At 35.9% G+C, this 19773-nt stretch overlaps 2 protein-coding genes across 5 annotated transcripts; one reads left to right on the top strand and one right to left on the bottom strand.

Moving 5' to 3' along the window:
* The first annotated feature begins 109 nt into the window (after positions 1-109).
* On the top strand, positions 110-10492 carry LOC133835496 (phosphatidylinositol transfer protein beta isoform). 4 transcript variants are annotated; one of them, XM_062265453.1, is made up of 9 exons: positions 110-256; positions 670-722; positions 8066-8096; positions 8185-8296; positions 8386-8537; positions 9357-9437; positions 9659-9768; positions 9864-10043; positions 10113-10492. In XM_062265453.1, exons 2-9 carry the CDS (start codon positions 706-708, stop codon positions 10249-10251), a joined length of 822 nt encoding a protein of 273 aa, XP_062121437.1. In that variant the 5' UTR covers positions 110-256; positions 670-705; the 3' UTR covers positions 10252-10492. The 4 variants fall into 4 exon arrangements, with proteins under 4 accessions (XP_062121437.1, XP_062121436.1, XP_062121439.1 ...); XM_062265452.1 differs by having other exon boundaries at positions 119-299; XM_062265455.1 differs by lacking the exon at positions 9357-9437 and adding an exon at positions 9014-9091 and having other exon boundaries at positions 122-299.
* Positions 10493-13062: 2570 nt separating this feature from the next.
* Positions 13063-17062, bottom strand: LOC133835495 (cryptochrome-1). The gene is made up of 4 exons (XM_062265450.1): positions 16757-17062; positions 15244-15587; positions 14263-15182; positions 13063-13385 (listed from the first exon to the last, which is right to left on the bottom strand). Exons 1-4 carry the CDS (start codon positions 16896-16898, stop codon positions 13172-13174), a joined length of 1620 nt encoding a protein of 539 aa, XP_062121434.1. The 5' UTR covers positions 16899-17062; the 3' UTR covers positions 13063-13171.
* Between the last annotated feature and the right edge of the window lie 2711 nt (positions 17063-19773).

The raw sequence follows: 19773 nt of genomic DNA, 5'->3' as shown, positions 1-19773 counted from the left end.
ATGTTGTCGCTGCCAGTGTGACCGCTGGTAGTAAAGTAATGCAAAATACCAGAAATTCTATTGATAATTTCAAATGGTGTTTGCTCACAACACTATTGTTGTCTGTGTTCACCTTGATTTTGTATAGTTTGGTCACATTGCGTCTCGTCGTCGTGTACAAAAATCAATTACTATTACTGCTGAAACTGAATATATACGCAAAGCGTTTTCGCGAGTAAACAAAAACGGCAGTCAACTACAATTAGCAATAGAAGTTGTACGTGTACAAATTATAGTTGGCGCAAGAAGTATTTGTTTGTGTGAGTGTCTGTCATTTGAGAGCGGGTGTGTGTGTGCCATTGTGTGCGTAAGTGACTCGTGCTTTTTGCCGACATGCAACAAAACGAAAAAACTGCTTAAAAAAGTGGGCAGTTAACATCACACACAAAATTATATTCCATCAATAAAAGAAGTGTGGGAAAACCTATTGCTTTACCCACTTGTCAGTCATTGGAAAATCGTCGCATTTTCAGTGCATTCTCCTCCGTGATCGCGTGTGAGAAGGTTGCATTCAAGTGCAACACATTAAAATTCAAAAAAATCTAAACCAAAATTTCCCCTTTCTCCCTCTCTTATTCTCAATCTATCTCTTTTGGTGTGGTGCTGCCTGCCGCCTGACAAACAAAACAGTAAATCAACGTAGCAATACATTTGGAAGGAAACAAAATGCAGATCAAGGAATTGTAAGTATTTTTGTTTTATTAAATTGTCAATTTTATTTGTGTGTGTTGCCAACTGTGGTGCATAACGTGGACAAGCCGCTGATTGTGACAAATCGATTTTACGCTCATTTATTCTCAGACGCTGCGCTCTCGTGCTGCTCTCACTCACTCGCTTTCGCTCTCTTTCGTACTCGTTATCGTTTTGCTTTAAAGTCGCGTTGCCAACTGATTTGCAAATTGCTTCAATTTATTAACTTTCTTTTTTTCATATTCATATTATTATTATTGTCATGGTCGATGCAATAACTCTAGTTCTTATCAGCGCACAATAGAGGGCGCCTCATTCATTTAGCTCTCTTTTTGCGCTTTTGTTGTTGTTGATATGACTCCACAGATGACGTAACGCGAGTACCACCAAATCCTAATCTAATATATTCAAAGTTATTTACGTCTTTATTAAGGAAAAACACTTCCGGAATCCATAAATAAATTCAAGAAAGAAAGAATAAAAATAAACAACTTTCATTTGCATGCGTCGCCAAAAATCGTTGAAAGAGCGCCTCTGCCACGTTACCGATATTTGGTGTCTTTGTTGTTTGTGTTTCGCTGTTGGCTGAAAGGAGAGTGCAAAGTTTATGTTTTTTGTTGTTGGCATGACTCATCTGTCTGACAGCTGTCCTCTCTCTGCCTATTTTTTTTTCGCCTTTTGACACTCTCTTTGGCTCTCTTGCTGTCTCTCTCGCACTCTCCTGTCATTTCTGACTACACCGTTTTTTCATGCTAGTTTTGCGCGCCGGTTTTCCAGCTGCGTTATCAGCAGCTACATTTAATCAAACAAGTTGGCAATACATTTGATAACGGCAATCGTCGCGACTCACGACGAAGTGTGTTTTTACTACCTACTAGCAGTGCATGCATTCGTGCGTGCCTGCGAGTGTATGCGTGCTTTTTATACTGTCTCTTTCACACCTTATTGTTGCCTGCCAATTGAGCAATTCGCTTGCCAAGGGCTATTTCAGGCATTAACTTTTACGATTTTAATGCTCAATTACTTTGTTGACTTTGCTTATTATTAACTTGAGCTTGCGATCGAAAGGAATATTGCAATATTTCGAATTTTTCTTCATACACTTTGTTCCTACGGCAATATTTTGCATTTCTCTCATCCATTTCGATAAATGAGTTTATCGATAAAAATGTATATCACCTGTCTGATGTGTTGACGCATCAATTGGACATGATTTCATTTTGTCATTTGCATGTTGTTCACGTTAGCCGTGTCTCCGGCCATCTCCCTGTGCCTTGACATTTTCCATTTATGAGCGGAAATTGCCAAAAATAAACTGTTTAATTTTTAATTGATTTGACTTTGTGCGACAATTGAAGGACACATAGCACAGCTCTGATAAACAGAGCAGAAATACAGATGTGCAAAGAGAAGCACAGATAGCATCTTCTTCGGTACTCAATCAATTCGGCAATTGTCTGACAATATTGCGATGTCAGCTCGATATTTGTAATGTTCATCATTTCCATAAATATTTTCCATTAATTATAATTTGTATGCTTTCCGATTGATTGATAAATTATGCAGGAATTTAAAATAAATTATACATTGTATTAGCATTTATTATTTCAACTTCACTAAAAGCATTCTCAACTCAAATCTAGCTTATTTAGATTTTTCAATGTTTTAAATATATAAGACTGACAAATTGGAAAATCTGTACTCTTTCTTTCTAAAAAGGGTTGAATGGTTCACTTCAATTACTGGTTAATTATAATTTCGGTTAATTTCGAACTTCGAAGTTTCCAGCTTCGTTAATTATAGTTTTTAATAGATCCTTCTACAGTTGTTTTCAATATTTTCTAAGCAGAAGCTTTTACGGTAATAACTGCTAATAAATCAAAGTAAAACTGCCATAAATGGCTGTCGATACTTGCTTAATTTACGTGAGCTCTGAGCTCAATACAAAGAAATCCAATTAGAGTTAAGTTATCCAATGGCTGTAGCTGTAATTCAGTACGCTCAGCCAATGTTTACATAACACGAAATTATAGTGAAATGTCGAAAACGGTAGAAAACAAACAATTACTGCGAAAGAAAGGTAAATGAAATGAAATCGCAAGTGGAGAAAGAACCTAAACAAATTTAGAAAACCACAAAACGCGACCAACAATAAATAGCTGTCGTCAATGAAAAGCTGTGGTCATGAGTCAAGTGAGGGGTCGAAAAAGATGCGGGCAAGGAGGAGAATGCGGAGTAAGCGATATATTGTTTGCCATTTTGTTTTTTCTTCTTTTTTTTGTATTTGTTATCGCGCTGTGAATGAAAAACTGTCAACAGCCAACAGAAAAGTTGGAGCAAACAAATTTTAAACACACATCAGAAATTAATTACTGGCCAACGCAAGTGGCGAGCTGTCGCTTAAATTAAACAATAATATATTCATGATTGTTGTTGTTGCAATGTGTTGTGTTGTGTTTTCCGTTATTTGTTTTATGTCATTGCCAATGGGCATTGAAATGTTTATGCGTTCCGCAGTAGGCGCACTTTTTTGCTTCATTTAACAATAGCGTTGAAATTTTTATAATTTCCACACCAGCGAATCAACAGCAAGAAAAACAATCACCAGCATGATATGAATACATTTGCACTACTACAAAAAAATATATATATTCCATATCATGCATATGTTTGTTTGTAGTTTTAAATTGTATGTTGTATAAATAATTGCGGCTGAGCTAAACAAATATTTTGATTGCAATAGAGTTTTTCATGCAACCATTTGGCATTAGTTAATAGTTGACTATATTCTTTAAAGGGTTGGCATAGGCTGCGATAGTACATTGATTGGGGTCGTTAGTAAACATGATATGATAATTATATATATTATAGATATTCAATTGAATAAGTTGAAAGGTATAGCCATCTTTTTTTGTAAATTTTATTTGGTGGCATTTAGTAATAATAAACTTAGCTTACTTCGCTTTTATAGATTTTTGTGAATTCTATAGCTTAATAGTTTTACCTCTATCAAATTATTTGGTTACTATTTTGATGAACTTACAAGTTATTTTTTAGTCGCTTTGAACTGCTAAGTTTACGAGTTACTTTACGATATAGACAAATATGTTTAGTATTTAATTGCGTGAGGTCAACGTTGATTGCTTTAAGTACGCAAAAGATCAAACAAGTTTTGGGAAGCGATTAACAAAACCACATTGTAGCTAGGCAATGCACTTACTTAATGTGCTGATCTCGCTTTAATTGTTGTGACTATTATAGTACTTATATTAAGCTAGTGTCATTGCGCCACGTGAACAGCAACTTTTCAAATAGAACTTTGAACGATCGCTAAACTGATAGGAAATTGCACCTGTATCATTTAAGTCATCGAATCGGCTTCAAATTCAATCTAAGCAAACAAACAAGAGCGATCTAATACTACTTTTCATTGTGTTTGTTGGTCGCGTGAAAGTTGTTAAACTTTAATATGACTATCTGGTAGTATCTGTCTATGAATCGACTCCTTAGTTCCCCAATTTATATTCAATTTCCTAATCTTTTCGATGGCGCATTTGTTCATTTTCCTAATCAGATTTACAGACACCGATACATATTGTATAATGTGTGAGTCGTTGTTGCGATAAGATAAGAAAACTAACGGCATTTTTTTTTAGCAGCTTTGTTCAACGAGACACTTACAAATAGAGCTTGAAAAATATTTGTACAAAATATATACAGTAGAATGTTTTTTAGGTTTACTATTGCAACGAGAGAAGTCTGCGAAGATATCGAATTTAAGAAGAGGAAACATGACAACAACAATTTTGAACAATTTATCTAAGTAAAATGAATATAAAACAAAACAAATGATTCTAATGTAATGTAACAACTTAAAGCTGACATTTTTGCAACTATTTTTTTTCTATTCCATTATATGTTAGAACCTTAATGTAAGTTGAATGACAGTTTCTAATCTATTCCATAGACCGATAATTATCATATATGGCACCATATAGCCTATATAGATTATGTATCTGATAGTAAATAATATGGTTTGATGATGCCATAAAACAAGTCGAAAATATCAACTTCAATGGTGAAATTGTAACTATTTGCACATTGAAATTGCAGGGTATGAGGCAATCAATGCCAATAATGACTCTTTCCTGTTCATATCTTGTTTTGTGGGGTGGCCTTCACAAATACTATTTGGCCAATCTGTAGAGCTCATTCAAGTGGAATCCACGCCCACAATTCGACCACAGCAGAGGCAGCAGAAGAGCCTTGGCCAAGCTTGTCTCATCTGGCCAACACACACACACAAATACACACTTAACCGCATATTCACTTTCCATTTTCAATTATGACAACAAAGACAATGCCATTCCCCTTCTATGTGTGTGTGTGTGTGTGTTTGGATCTCTGTACTCAATGGATTGCCCTTGTGTCCCGGGAAGAGGAAGAGTGTGTGGACTTTTGCTCGGGTCGCTCATTAAGAGTACTTCAATATTTTGTTGTTTTATTTTCGTGACTCTTTTGACTTTTCCCCCCCGCCCCTGCCCTTTCACATTGCTCTTGCTGCCGTTTCCCCATGACAACTCAAGCACATCGTGGCAATTTTCAAAGTGCCTCCCACTTGTCTTGTTTCGTTTTCTAAGCCAACTTTCCGACCGTATCTGCACTTCAATACTTCCCCTCGCTTTTCTGCATAATTTTTGTTTTTATACTTTTCTATACTGTATTTTAGCTTGTTCTTCTTAGTCAGCGTTACGCGCTGTAGCAGACACATTTCGTTTGATCTGTCGCCATTTGATTTTTGACCTAGTTAGTTTGAACCCTGCTCCAAAAAAAAAAGTTATTTACTTATCTTATTTGCCGCAGTCATTTATCTCGACTGTGTTGTTGCTTTGTTTGTTCGCTTGCTTGCTCTATTTGTTAATGTTTGTGTAGCGAGAGAGGGGAACACACTTTGCGAGCAATTTACTTTATCAGAAACTTTTGTAATTTGAATTGATTCAACGGCAGCTGATTAAACTGGCAAGCAAAGCGGAAAATGCTCACTTTAAGTTTATATTTCAATTTATTTAAATAGGCACAAAAGTTTGCAAAGAAAACGAATTTAAGTAAAATAGCTTTTTGCTTTTAAGCATATTAAAATAAATTGTATCGTTTAAATTCATTTAAATTCCAACGCTTCCTTTGAGATAAACTTTCTGCTATTCAATTGTGTTTTCCTTTAAGGAATATCTTGCAAATTCAATTTTCAGCAGCATCAACACAGCGCAAATAAATTAAGCCCCTTGATAATCGACCCCAGCTGACGCATTTAATCTTCTAATCCATTCCAAACCATGCTCAAAGGTTGAGGATTAACTGTTTTGCACACCAAATTAAGTGTTAATAAGTCAATTTACTTGGCACACAGTTTTGTGAATAAATTGCCCAGTTGTTGCCACGCCCACTCACTACAAAGATGAGCAGACTAAGCAACTGTGCGTTGATGTTGCTGTGGCTGTTGCTGTTGCTTTCCGAGGTGTTAAGTTGGCTGAACTTTAACCTTTATTAAGTTGCAGTTGTCGAGTCAACTTTTTTGAGGCCGACAAATGGTCTGTGGCAGCAGAAGCAGAAGCAGAAGCAACAGCGGCAGAGACATGGATAGAGATGGCAACATAGGTTAAGTGAGTCGAAGTCCGTGAGTCCCTGAGTCCAATAAGACAGGGCCACGCCCACAAGGTTCCGTGTGGCATTAGGCAGGCAATTAGCAACACGTCATTAAACGTGTCAACAATGGCAAAAGGTTAATTGCCACTGAAAGTCGCCTCTAAAACGGCAGCAGCCACAGTCAGAGGTGCCACAGCCACATCCCCAGCTAACAGGCTGGAAAATCTCATTGTTCTTAATTCTCTCATATTGTTGCACGCTGCTCTCTGTTCTCTGTTCTCTGCGTGCCTCAGCTTGATAATGACAACAGCAACGACAAAAAAAATGTCAACGCGACGACAGCTCATATAACTTGGCTAAATGAGAAACTTAACTACCTCTGTTTTATGGGCCAAGTTTTGCACCTTGGGCAAGTTTACGGCTGCACCAAAATGCTTACGTCACGACCAAAAGGCGCCACCACTTTCTTGCCAATTTCTCATTTCCTCTCCAGACACGAAAAAAATACTGCAACGAGCAAAAAAGATGTCCGATACTTGTTTTACGCAGACCTTGAAAAATATTATTTGTATACCCGACGCCCATTAAGATATTATAACTTTGTTCCGATAGGAAACGTATTTAACAGGCAAAAAGACCCCATAAAATTCTTCGTCAGCGTCAACATGTTGTTTCAAAATTTTGCTACGAATCGAAAAACAAGCGTAATTTTTCAGCTCGAATTTTGGTATACACAATAATAACTAGTATTTATGTCTCCGGATAAAAATTGTATAAGTTATTTAATCGCAATCGGGTCTTAGCTTTTTTGGTATCTGATGTTCTGGTATATTTTGACCTCTATGGTATTTTTCGAATGTAGTACTTCATCAATATACCAAATACAACTTTCGGTATATTTTATTATTTTTGGGGTTTAACATATGAAATATTTTAAGAATAATACCGCACTGTTTTGCTTTTATTGAAAATGGGTAGCGGGTAATTCACAGACGAACACACTCGACTGCAGCTTTCTTGTTTTAGTTTTGAAAGCAGTTACGTTTGTTTAACATTTAACGTTTTGCATAACTCAAAAGTAAACCAAACTTGAATTTTTTGATTTTGACCTTAATAAAATGTGTGTATTTAGTTTCTCTGTAGTACAATACAATATTTATTGTTGCATATCTCTATAGTTCCTGAAATATTTTTGAGTATTTTAAATCTTGCAATATATAATTCATCAACTTTTGAGAGAGTATACAAACGTGGTTAGGCCTTTGCAAATGTTTTGTAATTTCGTATTTACAGTAGTTGACTTATTCAATTTGTGGTCCCTGGGCCATGCCACAAGAACCGCAACAAAGTGAAGCCAGTGCGAATAAGTTTCAAGGCCGTCGCAATTATGTTGTGCCAGGGACCAGAACCGTCTCTCCCTCTCTTTTGCCTTTGCAGTCTCTGCTGTGTACTGTGTGCTGTGTGAACTCACACACACATCCATAAACTCGCTTATTCGAACTTTAAAGTGTAGCATACTTTTAGGTTGTTTTTGGAAATGAATTTTTGCGCAGACCAACAAAAGTTTTGAAGCGCGCGCACGCAGTCTACATTTAATTAAAAATTGAAGCACATATTAAAATTAATTAATTAAAAATACCTTTTATATTTGTTTAACATGTATCCTCGTTTTTTTGTTTGTGTCTCATTTCAGCCGCGTGACTTTACCATTAACCGTGGATGAGGTAAGAGAGAGATTGCATACTTAATGCCTTTTATGCGTTTAATGATTATTTCAATGTTTTTTTTTTCATTCTTCTGCCCTGTTTACAGTATCAAGTAGCACAATTATTCTCAGTGGCAGAGGCGTCAAAGGAGAACACGGGAGGTGGCGAGGGCATTGAGGTATTAAAAAATGAACCCTTCGAAAATTATCCATTGTTGGGTAAGCAGCTATTTTTAAGCAAACGGCACTTTCCACTTTTATTTTGCTGTCTCATTGTTTTTCTCTGTTTTTCCCCATTTCATTCTCAGGCGGCAAATACAATTCCGGTCAGTATACATATAAGATCTACCATCTGCAATCAAAAGTTCCAGCGTACATAAGACTATTGGCGCCCAAGGGCTCATTGGAGATACATGAGGAGGCATGGAATGCTTATCCTTATTGTCGAACGATTATTACGGTAAATATATATACACTCATACATACGAGATATGCATATGCGGGGCAAAAAAGTTCCATTTGTGAACCAGCGAGGAAAACAACGTAAACATCTCTTGATATTATCTGTATAAAACTGAAGAGTCTTAACTGCACAAAAGGGTTAAAGGACTCGCAATCCGCTTACTGCAAATTGATTTCTTTTCAATCGATGTTGAGGGCCTTACACAGCGAATTCCCCCTTTGTGATGATGAAACGTGAGCATTCACAGAATGTATGAAACTGTTAAGTAAATGCAGTTGAAACATGATTGGGAAATTGTTAAAACTTCAATATAACCTTTGAAATTTGTACATTTTATTTGAGCAACAAGTATTTAAAATTTGGCACTCAACACAAGGCTTTTAATTTAAGAGATTAAATTGTAATTGAATAAGGGATACATTTAATCAAAAAATGTTTATTTAATCTTATGGACTTGATACACACTCTTTTAGAATCCCAAATTCATGAAAGAGGCATTCAAAATAATCATCGACACGTTGCACGTCGGAGATGCGGGAGACTCAGAAAATGTAAGTGAATTTTATAAACAGTATTTAACTAATTTGTGTTTTTCGTATTTCTCTATTTCTTCCATTACTTACACGATTATAAACAATAACGAAATCTGTTCAAAATCTAACCAACAAAAAAAAAAAATTAAATTGTCTCGTTCGTTCATTTATATTGCAAATTCGTTTTTGGTTGTGGAAATTTTAAATTGAACATTTGCAACATTTTTGGGTGCGTTTCCTTTTTGGGTATTTTTGTTCATAATTTTGACTGTATCACTGTTAGAATCCTGGCTATATGAATCAGAACTTTGTAATTTATTGTGATTCGCATCATTTTGCAAACGATCTTGGCGATTTGCCTAATGTGAGTTATTCGAAATTAATTATGATTTTTACACACTTTTGCGTACTTTATTCATTTATCAGATCGTTATATCGCTTATAGGTTGTGTGTAAACTATGCTAATCGAACCTTTAATTAGTTAATTTAGCTTTAATGTTGCTTTAATTGTGCTGCTTAACATCTGCCACACATAATATTGGTTTCTAAAATGGCGATTCTGTCTTCAATCCATCTACTTTCAGGTTCATGAACTGACGCCCGATAAGCTGAAAGTGCGCGAAGTTGTTCACATCGACATTGCCAATGATCCGATTCTGCCCGCTGACTATAAGCCCGAAGAGGATCCAACCACGTAAGTTAAGCATATACATATAATTTAAATTATTAAAATATTTTTTTGATTATATCATATATAACAAAAATGTAATGCTATCTTTCTCTTCACAGCTACCAATCGAAGAAAACTGGTCGTGGTCCTTTAGTGGGCGCTGATTGGCGAAAACGCGTTGATCCTGTGATGACCTGCTATAAGCTGGTCACGTGTGAGTTCAAATGGTTTGGTCTGCAGACAAGAGTAGAGAATTTCATACAAAAGTCCGAGCGACGTCTCTTCACAAACTTCCATCGGTGAGATAAATGTTATATAATTGTAGTCGGGCATACTTTTATTAAACTTGATATTTTCTTCTACTACAGCCAAGTTTTCTGTTCAACTGATCGCTGGTTCGGTCTAACAATGGAGGACATTCGCGCCATTGAGGAAAAGGTCAAGGATGAGCTTGACAAGGCGCGTCTGGTGGGCGAGGTGCGGGGCATGCGTGCGGATGGTGATTAAATTTAGTAGACAATTAACAAAGCCAGATATGTAAATGTAAAAAAAACACACAAGAAAAACAAAATGCAATGAAATGGTAAAAAGAGCATAAATAAATTTAAAAAGGAAAACTTAACTAAAATGCGATTGGAAAAAAGGAAACGAATACGATAAAATAATTGCCGACAAGAGAAGGAAGAACAACAAAAACACCAAGTGTATAACAACAACAAACAAAAAAAATAAAAAAAACAACAGCAAAGCTTAGATCTAGAGTAGCTCCCAAGCACATCAACACATCAACAGCAACAAGGCAAGATCAGCAGCATCAAGAACACCAATCAACATAACCAATCAACAACAGTGCCCTTTGGTTAAGTTTTATTTTGTACGGAAAATGTAATCAGGATATACACAACAACACACAATCCATTTAATCCCCTTACTACATTATTACAAACAAAAAGTCACACTTTAGCATTAATATTTAAAAGTTGTTGCCTCGAATTCAATTTGTATTATTGATATGATTTGTTTAAGTTGCAACTGTAAATGAAATAAACTTAATGACAGCAAATGTAAAAAGTTTAATAGCAACAATGCAACACAAAATGTTGCCTGACAAAACACACACACAAACGAGTCAAATGAAATGAATAAAAAGTGCATCGAAGCCAAGTAAAACCAATAAAAACAAAAGTCGATATCAACTTGTCTGATATACAACACACACACATATATATATAAAACCCACACCACCACCAAACAAAGCCACAAAACATGTAGTGGAACGATCTGCATATGTAAATCGTGCAACGAAGTTGTCAGATTTCTTGATATATTTACATTGGAAAGAGTTTGTGAGCGAGTCTTGCATTCGTTTAGCCATGCGGCGAAGTCGAGTTCGAGATGCGAATTCATGAATTATGTAGAACCGTAAGACTAAAGGGGGGTTGTTACTTTATTTCCGGTATTATGCCATGAAGCATATCAATTCTTCAAGCTGATAAACTCTTCCTCACCTCCCCTTAAACACTGCAACCTCTGCCCATTTGATTTGAAGGTGATCTCTTTGTCTTTGTAGAGTAGATGAGCAAACAAAAACATGAATATACAATATATACTGCCAGAATTGATAGCATTGACGAAATTTGATCAGAGCACACACATCTTATATACATAGATATATGGGCACCACCTCTAGTACCAAATCCGAATGTTTCAAACACTTGCCGCTATTTTCTGCTCAAAGTATTAACTTTATCTATCTATAAAACGTCCATTTTAAAGTAAAACCTAACGAACGGCTTTTAACAGACACAGACATAATACTTATGATATAATAATAATAATATAAACAATGAATATAAAGCACAGCATGGAATCCAGTATAAGGGAATAAATAGTAACTATATGAAATACGAAATACACTCACAAAAGTGAATTTAATTGAACCTCATAAGCTTAAAGCATGGATTTTCCATATGTAACTTCATGAACACACAGTTAGGACAAAAACGCACTGGCAGCAAGATAAAAATTTACATAATGCTGGGGAAAGTATTGCATATTTAATGGGGCGAATGCTTTTATTTTTATAGGCAAAATCTGAGCCGGGTTTTTTCGTTGTAGCCAAAACACGAACACTCACACTCGCACATCTACACACCTATACACAGCGTATACATATATGCATATGTAGAGGAGATATACACATGTAAGCCATGCATGGCCTCACTGTAGATACTTATGTATGTGTGTTTGTACATAATACATAGAAAAGAAAAGAATACAGAAAAAGAGAAAAATATAGGGAAAATCCTTGAATATATGTTACAAATACGTTATGAGATGATATTCAAATAGTTGTAAAAAGAGTATATTGTTATTTGCTGTGAGTTCCCGTTCAATTTCGTTGGTTGGTTGAATATTTTATTCAGCAATTGTACCGTAATACCATATATACTAAATAAGTATATAGGAAATTTACATACATATTTATATATATATATATATTACACTATGCAAATCGTTTTCCCCCGAACAAATGCGCTCTAAATGTTTATTCGAATTTATTCGTATTTCGAAATCTGTATATTCTGCGTATTCCTTGCAAAGAAAAATTCAATAATTATACTTCTCCACTTCTATATGTGTAGAAATTTTTCCTCATCCTTAAGGATTCTTTGTGAGGAACTTATTAGCTTCGGCCTTGTCGGGGATAACTTTTCTGTTTTCCTTACTAATTTGTAACAACTGTCGAGGGACTCAAGTTTCAACAATAAATCTTTATAGGTCCCATTAAACAAGCCCATAAGCTAATCCCATAATATTGGCCTTGGTATAACGAAATTTATTGCACTCATTCTACAAGTAAAATGCAAACAAAAAAGAAACCAAAGGATTATATTCGAAATACAATTTTAGGCATTAACATAAAATATACACAAGTCAAAGAACGGAAAACAAAACAAAACACGAACTAGAGAATTATAAATAAATGGAAAATAAACTTTCAAATTAAGAATGAATCTAATTAATTATATATAATTAAATTGAAAACTTTCAACTTAATTCGCGTTCAATTTTTCTCAAACAACAAAAAAAACCAAACACACAATGAATTCATTTTAATTAATGATGTTAATTTGATAATGTAATAAAAATGATAATAATAATTATATATAAATCACTTTAAAATAAGCCAACAACAAAACAAAAGAAAGTAATGTATGCATGGGTTATATAAGCTGTTAAAAACATTGAAAATACAAATTGTATTGTAGCAAATATTTTAATTAAAAAATTACAAATTAAAAACAGAATAAAGCATTATTAATGATACTTGAATAGTGATTACTTTTTATTATATCGATACTGAGGAAATTAAAACAGATACATATTAATATGAGAAACATTTTACAAAACAACAACACTCAGCTCAGTCGACCAACCAAAAAAACTGACGCACTTCCTCCTCATTCGAAGGACGACAATGTGGCTGTGGAGTTATCAGTGAATTGCGCAGCGAATTCATGGCAAGCGTATTCCGTTTGCCAGCCACTGCAAGATCAAGTATACGCTCCGGATAATGCACGCCGATGAGGCACTCGTAGCGCTCCTGTTGCTCGGCAGACATGCGCCAGGGCTCATGGCTGAAATAAGTTAAATGAAATGAAGGTAAGAGAGTATAAAAGAATATATTGTATATGAAATACTAAAGCTGTCAAAGTAATTTATTTAAATTTTTAATACTTAGATAAATCTACTTCAAATTAATGGAATTTTTATGGAATAGAAGTATTGATCATTTAAGTTATATTTAAATAAATAGAAGAGTGAGGCGACTTGCCAGGCAATTGGTTCATCTTAATGTGGAACTACATAAGTTCTAACTCAAGACTGTTCAAATTATTATGCAATGGAAATTAAATACGGATGCTCAAATAGGATAGCCTAGATTTCCTTTAAGAAAAAATCTTTTAAGCAATGGAAATTAAATGTGGTTGCACAAATTTATGTATAGCTTAAATAATAAACAGAAGAGAGCTACAGCTGCTCATGTTGTTTCATTAAAATAATTTTCTATAGAAAAGATAAACATATTAAATTGTGAACCGCATTTCTAAAATAACAGCTTTCTTCCATATAAAAAATGGTTTTGTGCTCTGATATTGTTTAATAGTACATCTATTTGATTTCAACAAGAGGATCTACCACTTCTTTCTGAATACAGCTATTCAAAGTTCTACAGTTACAAATGTTTGATTTAAAGTAATAGCAATTTTAAATTGGATACTTGAATCTCAAAAGGAGATTCTAATATTCAAAATAGTTGTGTATATTCTGCCATCACAAATGTGAACAGTTAAAAGTTATTAACATAATATAAAGTTTTGGTAGTTTTAAATTGAGTATTCGCAGCTTAAAAACATTCTCTAATAATTAAAATAATGCAGTCTTTTCTGCTATCGAAATCAAAGTTCTTCAGCTAAAAAATTCGTAATATTAAGTATACGCATTTGAACTCACATGAACTCCTTGGGCACATTCTGCAGCTCCGGAACATACTGCTTGATGTAGATGCCCTCGGGATCCAGGCGCTTGGCCAATGCAACCGGACAGGTGACCAGCGAGGAATCAAGCAAGCGTTCAAACGCCGAACTCGATACCCACATCCAATTGCCAGCACAAACAGACCAATCGGCATCCAGCAGATACTTGAGGAAATGCTGCACACCGTACTCCCAGTTTTGCCAAAGGCCGCCGCGTGTTAGGAATGTGGCAACAGTGTTGCGCAGTGTGTGATGCAGCCAACCCTCAGCAAGTAGTTGCCTCATGGCGCCATCGATGAGAGGAAATCCAGTTTGTCCCAGACGCCAACGCTGCAGCTGCTCATCGTTGGGCTTAGCCCATGGAATGTTCAGGCAAATCTCGTTGCCTTCCATGCGGTCGTAATTCGGATTATTCACCGACATCGTATAGAAATATTCACGCCAGATGAGCTGTCCGGTAATGTGAGCGCCGCCTGTCATTTGCACGCCGCGCACACAGGCACGAAGCTGCACATTCTTGAAGAGATCGTGCACACTCCAATAGAATCGGCGTACCGAGAGGCAGCCAAAACGCAGATGAGCGCTCATCGATCTGGGCGTATCCAGAATATTGGGCATTGCCTGATTGGGCAGATAAAAGCCACGTTCGAAGGCATGTTGTTCAATCTTCAGACGCTCGCCCAACAGTTCTAATGCTTGGCTTTCTCCGCCGATCCAATTGATCTTGGATAAGTAGCCCATATTGTCGCTGTATATGTTGAAATGCTCCGGCGTAGGCAGCTGCTCAAAACAACCCAAATCTCGGCGCAACTCTGGCGACAACTGCACAAAGCTCACACCTCCAAAATGCGGATCATGCACTGGCCGCGGCGGCAAACCAATAATTTGCACAGTGTGCTATAACAGAAATTTGTGTATAAGTAATTTGTAGTGTTGAACGATGCCAAGATTAGCTCACCAGGAACATTTGATAAGTCAGTGGTGCAATACCTCCATTCGTATCGATCACTGTGCGTGGATCCCACAGCGTGTGCGACACCTTCTCCACATACTCGATGCCCAACTCGTTGCATAGATTCTTGGTGGCATCATCGCGCTCATTCCAAATGGGTTCGCAATCCTGCTCCACGCAGATCTTGTGCAGACGCACCTGCTCATTGAGTCGCCGAAAGATCTCCACTGGATTTCCCTCAAAAATGAACAGACAGCCTCGTCCTTCAGTCTCCGATTGCAGCTGCTGGTCGATGTCCTGCAGCGAGTCCAGCAAAAATCGCATGCGATTGAAGCCCACGCTCTTGGTGCCTAAGAAAAATAAAGCAATTTGTTGAATTTCAATCATACAAGTGCAAATAAAACAAAACAGATCAAAAATTGATATTGAATCTCTGAGACTATAAGCGATAGAGCTACATATAATTTTTTTTCGACAGCATGTGTTATTTTTGCACGCAGATTTTTCAAATTTATCTAAAATTTTTTCACATCCACTTCCGCCCCCCGAAAATGGAAAAAAAGAATATCAAGCGTAATTCCGAAACTAGAGACGATTTTCGAGCATACTCGGCTGTATCTTTCTTGCTTGTTTTATAAATGAAATATGTTTTTGATTATGCATATGAAAAGAAAGTTAGAAATGCGGAATATCAAATATGAAAATGAATTGTTATCAAAATATAATACAAAATTTGCATATGGAATAAACTAACTTCTAGGCTTGAACATTCATTAAAAAAGATTTCATATTAATATTATTAAGTATTTAAATAAACTAATAAATTTTTCATTATACTAAATATAAAGTAATTATATACGGTATTGCTTTACAATTTTAAAACTCAGCTTTGTTTTGTGCACATGATTATTGATAATCGCAAATAATTACAAGTACAATATAACGAATAACAATTACCGTTGGAATTATCTTGGCGATCAAAGTGAACTCAAAACACCTTTTTTGCAAATACTGTACTTATAAATATTTATATATATTAAAAACGATTTACATGTGTGCCGGCAATGCACTGTACATAGATATTCATAAGTATCTATATATGTATCTTATCAGGCAGAGTCTCTCTGAGCAGCAAATTGCATTCGATTCAATCGCTTGTAAGCGAAGTCTCTCACAGTCTCGCTCTCTCGCTTGCTCTCACAAATTGGATTAGAACGCATTGCTGTATTGCACCTAGGTCTGAGAACGAATACGAATACGAATACAAACGAGTACTCACAGCACTCACTCATTATATTTGCAGTACCCGCTGCCGTTCGTCGCTGTCTGCCCCGCGAGTCATGCAAAACAGTGCATGAGAAGCGTAAAATGATATGGCCAACTAAATATTTGGTAACAAAAAGTCGCTGAATTGCGCTATTAGCTCACAGTTAGCCGATGATAAATGTAATCGAAGATGCGGGAGGAAAACATTAAACAGAAGATAAACATAGTTGTAAAGCATTATTAGTTTATTTACCAGCACTCTCGCCATCGAATATGAATATGGGTATTAATGCAACGCCATGATCTTTGTCCGCCAATGCGGATAATAAAGCTGGATTATCGTGGAGACGCAGTCCATGGCGAAACCACATCACATTTGCGCTACGCAAGGCCATTTTTTTTAATTCCAGATGATTTGTTTTGCTAAATTTATTTACGAGTTCAACAAATTGATCAATTGCTCGTATTATCAATTGCAGTAAAACTAGTTTCTTGTTTTTATTCCGAACACGCGACGCGCTCGCGTCAACGCTCAATTGCCGACTGCGACTGCGAATGTGACTGCGACTGCAGCTCACTTGGTACTTGGATTCGTTTCGGGGCTTTTATGCCTTTGACGTGTTCTCATCGCCCCGTCGAGTGCGTCAATACAAAGCTGAGCGCGTGTGCCCGTCTCTCTTCGAGTGTGTGTGTGTGTGTGTGTGTGTATATATGTGTGTGTGTGTGTGCGAGTGCCAATGGCAGCGGGAAACTCTTAACACACGGCTCGTTGCATTCTGAGCACTGCACTACGCTCAGCCAAACAGCGCGACGCTGAGCAGCGTTTCCCTGTTCGCCCCCGCTGCTGATAGTGAGTGCTACGACAAGCCGACAACCCCAGAAGGAGAACGGAGACTCGCGCAGCCACAAACTGTTGCTGCTTATTACGTCGCTTATATTTGTTTGCAGCGGGCATATTCACAACGTCATGCAGTTTGCAATGTCAGTAAAAATATATGAATTTAGTTTTTTGAATAATACAAAAGATTGTGAAAAGTAGTTGCACAATAAATTTAATGTTTTGGAGATTAAAATAGTCAAAATGGTTAATCTTCATTCATATTTAACGGAAGTACAGTGAAAGGTTAGGAAAGTTCTCATTAAAAATTGGAAGGTCATGTAGAAAGGTTCTTACTACTAATAATTCCTACTACTCCCATTGAATTACTATAAATACAAATTTTTATCATTTTACTAATACTGCTATAGAACATTATTTAGTTATGCTAGCTGTTAATATGGTAATGCAATATATATGCTTATTATTATACTATGTTGCAATATAGTAACATTCAATAAAACTCCTAAAAAAAAAAAAATAAATTTTGAAAATATTAATTTGTACTGTCATTTTAATTATTGTAATGAAATATTTTACTTTTCTACATTTTTCATAGCCTACTATTACCCTATTTAACTATTTCTACCATAATGAAGCTAATATTAATGATTCATTATACGTATACGTAATTCCCTGGTGGATAAACCCAAGCATAGCATACTTTTCAGCGCAGTCCAGTGCAATTTTGAGGTTATGTCTGAATATTTTTTGGTTTCTAAGCAAAGCATTATAAGTACTTTGAGTCTTAAGGCGACAATATAGGGAGAAGATGTTTCGAAATTTAATAATAATCAATATTTTTATTCTATTCAATTTATTTTGTTCTTGTATCATTCTTTCATTAGGAAATTAAATCAAAATAAATAATATCAAATAATGAATTTATTACTATTTTTACAATATGGGCTGTAAAACAAATTTTCACTAATGTTTGTTATAGTTAGTAAAAATATAGAAGATCTTCTAGCTACAATGGCACCTGCCTAAGTTTTTGTAGTGCAATGTAGAGTATTTATCAGGCGTTGTAGTTAACGTGGAATTGATTCTTATTCGTTTGGTAGTTCAACATGTGGTGGAATTGACAGTTCATTAGTATTGGCAATTGTAAACCTAATCTGTCAGGCGACTTTATACCCTCAAACAACACCCCCGCAAAATCCCCATACACACATCCACATACACACCCACGCATCCACACACACACACACATTGTCTATTGTATTTGAATGTTGGGATATGTGTATGTGTGTGTGTGAATCGACGCGTGTTTTCGCATGGAAAACTGCAGTTTTGCATGTTGCCCGGGCAACGGTGTGTGACGCAACGGTAGCGTGAGGGGTCAACATGGTGCAAGCATTTACCGTTAGTGGCAGAGTACAACGACGCACGTGAGACACGTGTCCACCTATACACAAACATAACAGCAACAACAACTACTACAACAACAACATCTACAACAGTAGCAAAGAGAAATGATTGCAAAAGCAAACAACACAACAAAAAAAACTTCACAATTTTCAATTGATGAAGAGCAAAAGGGAGAAAGAAGGGGAAATGGGAAGCAGATAAGAAGTGAAGGAAAAGCACAATACAGGAAGCAGACCGTTGCCAGAGAAATATTCTGACGACTTGCTCTGGCTTCAATAGAGCTAATTTCGAAGTGCAGATTGAAGCAATGTTGATGACAGCAATGACAGGAATGCTGAAAATTCTTCAACGAACATAATAATAACAAAGCTCTACAGGCTTATTACGCATAGTTAAAATGGATGAATCATTAAAAGAAATGTGGATAATACTTATGGAAGCGAATTGTTCAAAGGCGAGAGATGAGGTTGACGAGATAGTGAATTCTGTCTAAATAAAATAGAAAATTTAAAACTTAAATGTACAATATTATTAACCATTAAACTATTTGAATAGAAGGAAATTTTTAAATTGAAATTTAGCAATTCAATTAGAAAATTATAAATAAATCAATGTTTTAAAAAGTTTCTTTATTCGAGAAGTACTCAAACGCTGAACGTCTATACAACAAATTATAGCATTGTTTCTCTCGCTAATACTTCATTTTTGGGAAGGGTCTACACACTAAAATAATGATATTTATCATTACAAAACATAGATGTAATTTAATACGAAAATTAAGTTTGCACTTTCCGAATTTAGACTAAATTGAAAATTAAATTTTCTATGTAATGAATTAATAAATGTTTTAAACTATTTTATGTTCGTGAAGTATTCAATTGCTGCCTGATTGTTTGGCAAGCTGTAGCACTGTTGCAGCCCATTAAAAACTGCTTTTCAACCACTGTGCTGCCTTAACGGTCGCAACTCAGCTGAGCCGTGTCCCCGGTGTTCTTTCTGTTCCTTGGCTCTGCTAACAGTTG

The sequence above is a fragment of the Drosophila sulfurigaster genome, chromosome 2R (genome assembly GCF_023558435.1).
Source record: "Drosophila sulfurigaster albostrigata strain 15112-1811.04 chromosome 2R, ASM2355843v2, whole genome shotgun sequence".
Taxonomy (NCBI): Eukaryota; Metazoa; Arthropoda; class Insecta; order Diptera; family Drosophilidae; genus Drosophila; species Drosophila sulfurigaster.
This window is presented reverse-complemented; position numbering and strand designations above follow the sequence as displayed.

Excerpts from the sequence above, each read along its gene's own strand:
- LOC133835496 (XM_062265453.1), top strand. Across the intron at positions 8,097-8,184 it reads TACCATTAACCGTGGATGAG|TATCAAGTAGCACAATTATT; the intron begins GTAAGAGAGAGA and ends CCCTGTTTACAG. Across the intron at positions 10,044-10,112 it reads CTCTTCACAAACTTCCATCG|CCAAGTTTTCTGTTCAACTG; the intron begins GTGAGATAAATG and ends CTTCTACTACAG.
- LOC133835495 (XM_062265450.1), bottom strand. The coding sequence starts at position 16,898 with ATGGCCTTGCGTAGCGCAAATGTGATGTGGTTTCGCCATGGACTGCGT. Across the intron at positions 15,183-15,243 it reads TGACTTATCAAATGTTCCTG|CACACTGTGCAAATTATTGG; the intron begins GTGAGCTAATCT and ends TTTCTGTTATAG. Across the intron at positions 13,386-14,262 it reads AATGTGCCCAAGGAGTTCAT|CCATGAGCCCTGGCGCATGT; the intron begins GTGAGTTCAAAT and ends AACTTATTTCAG.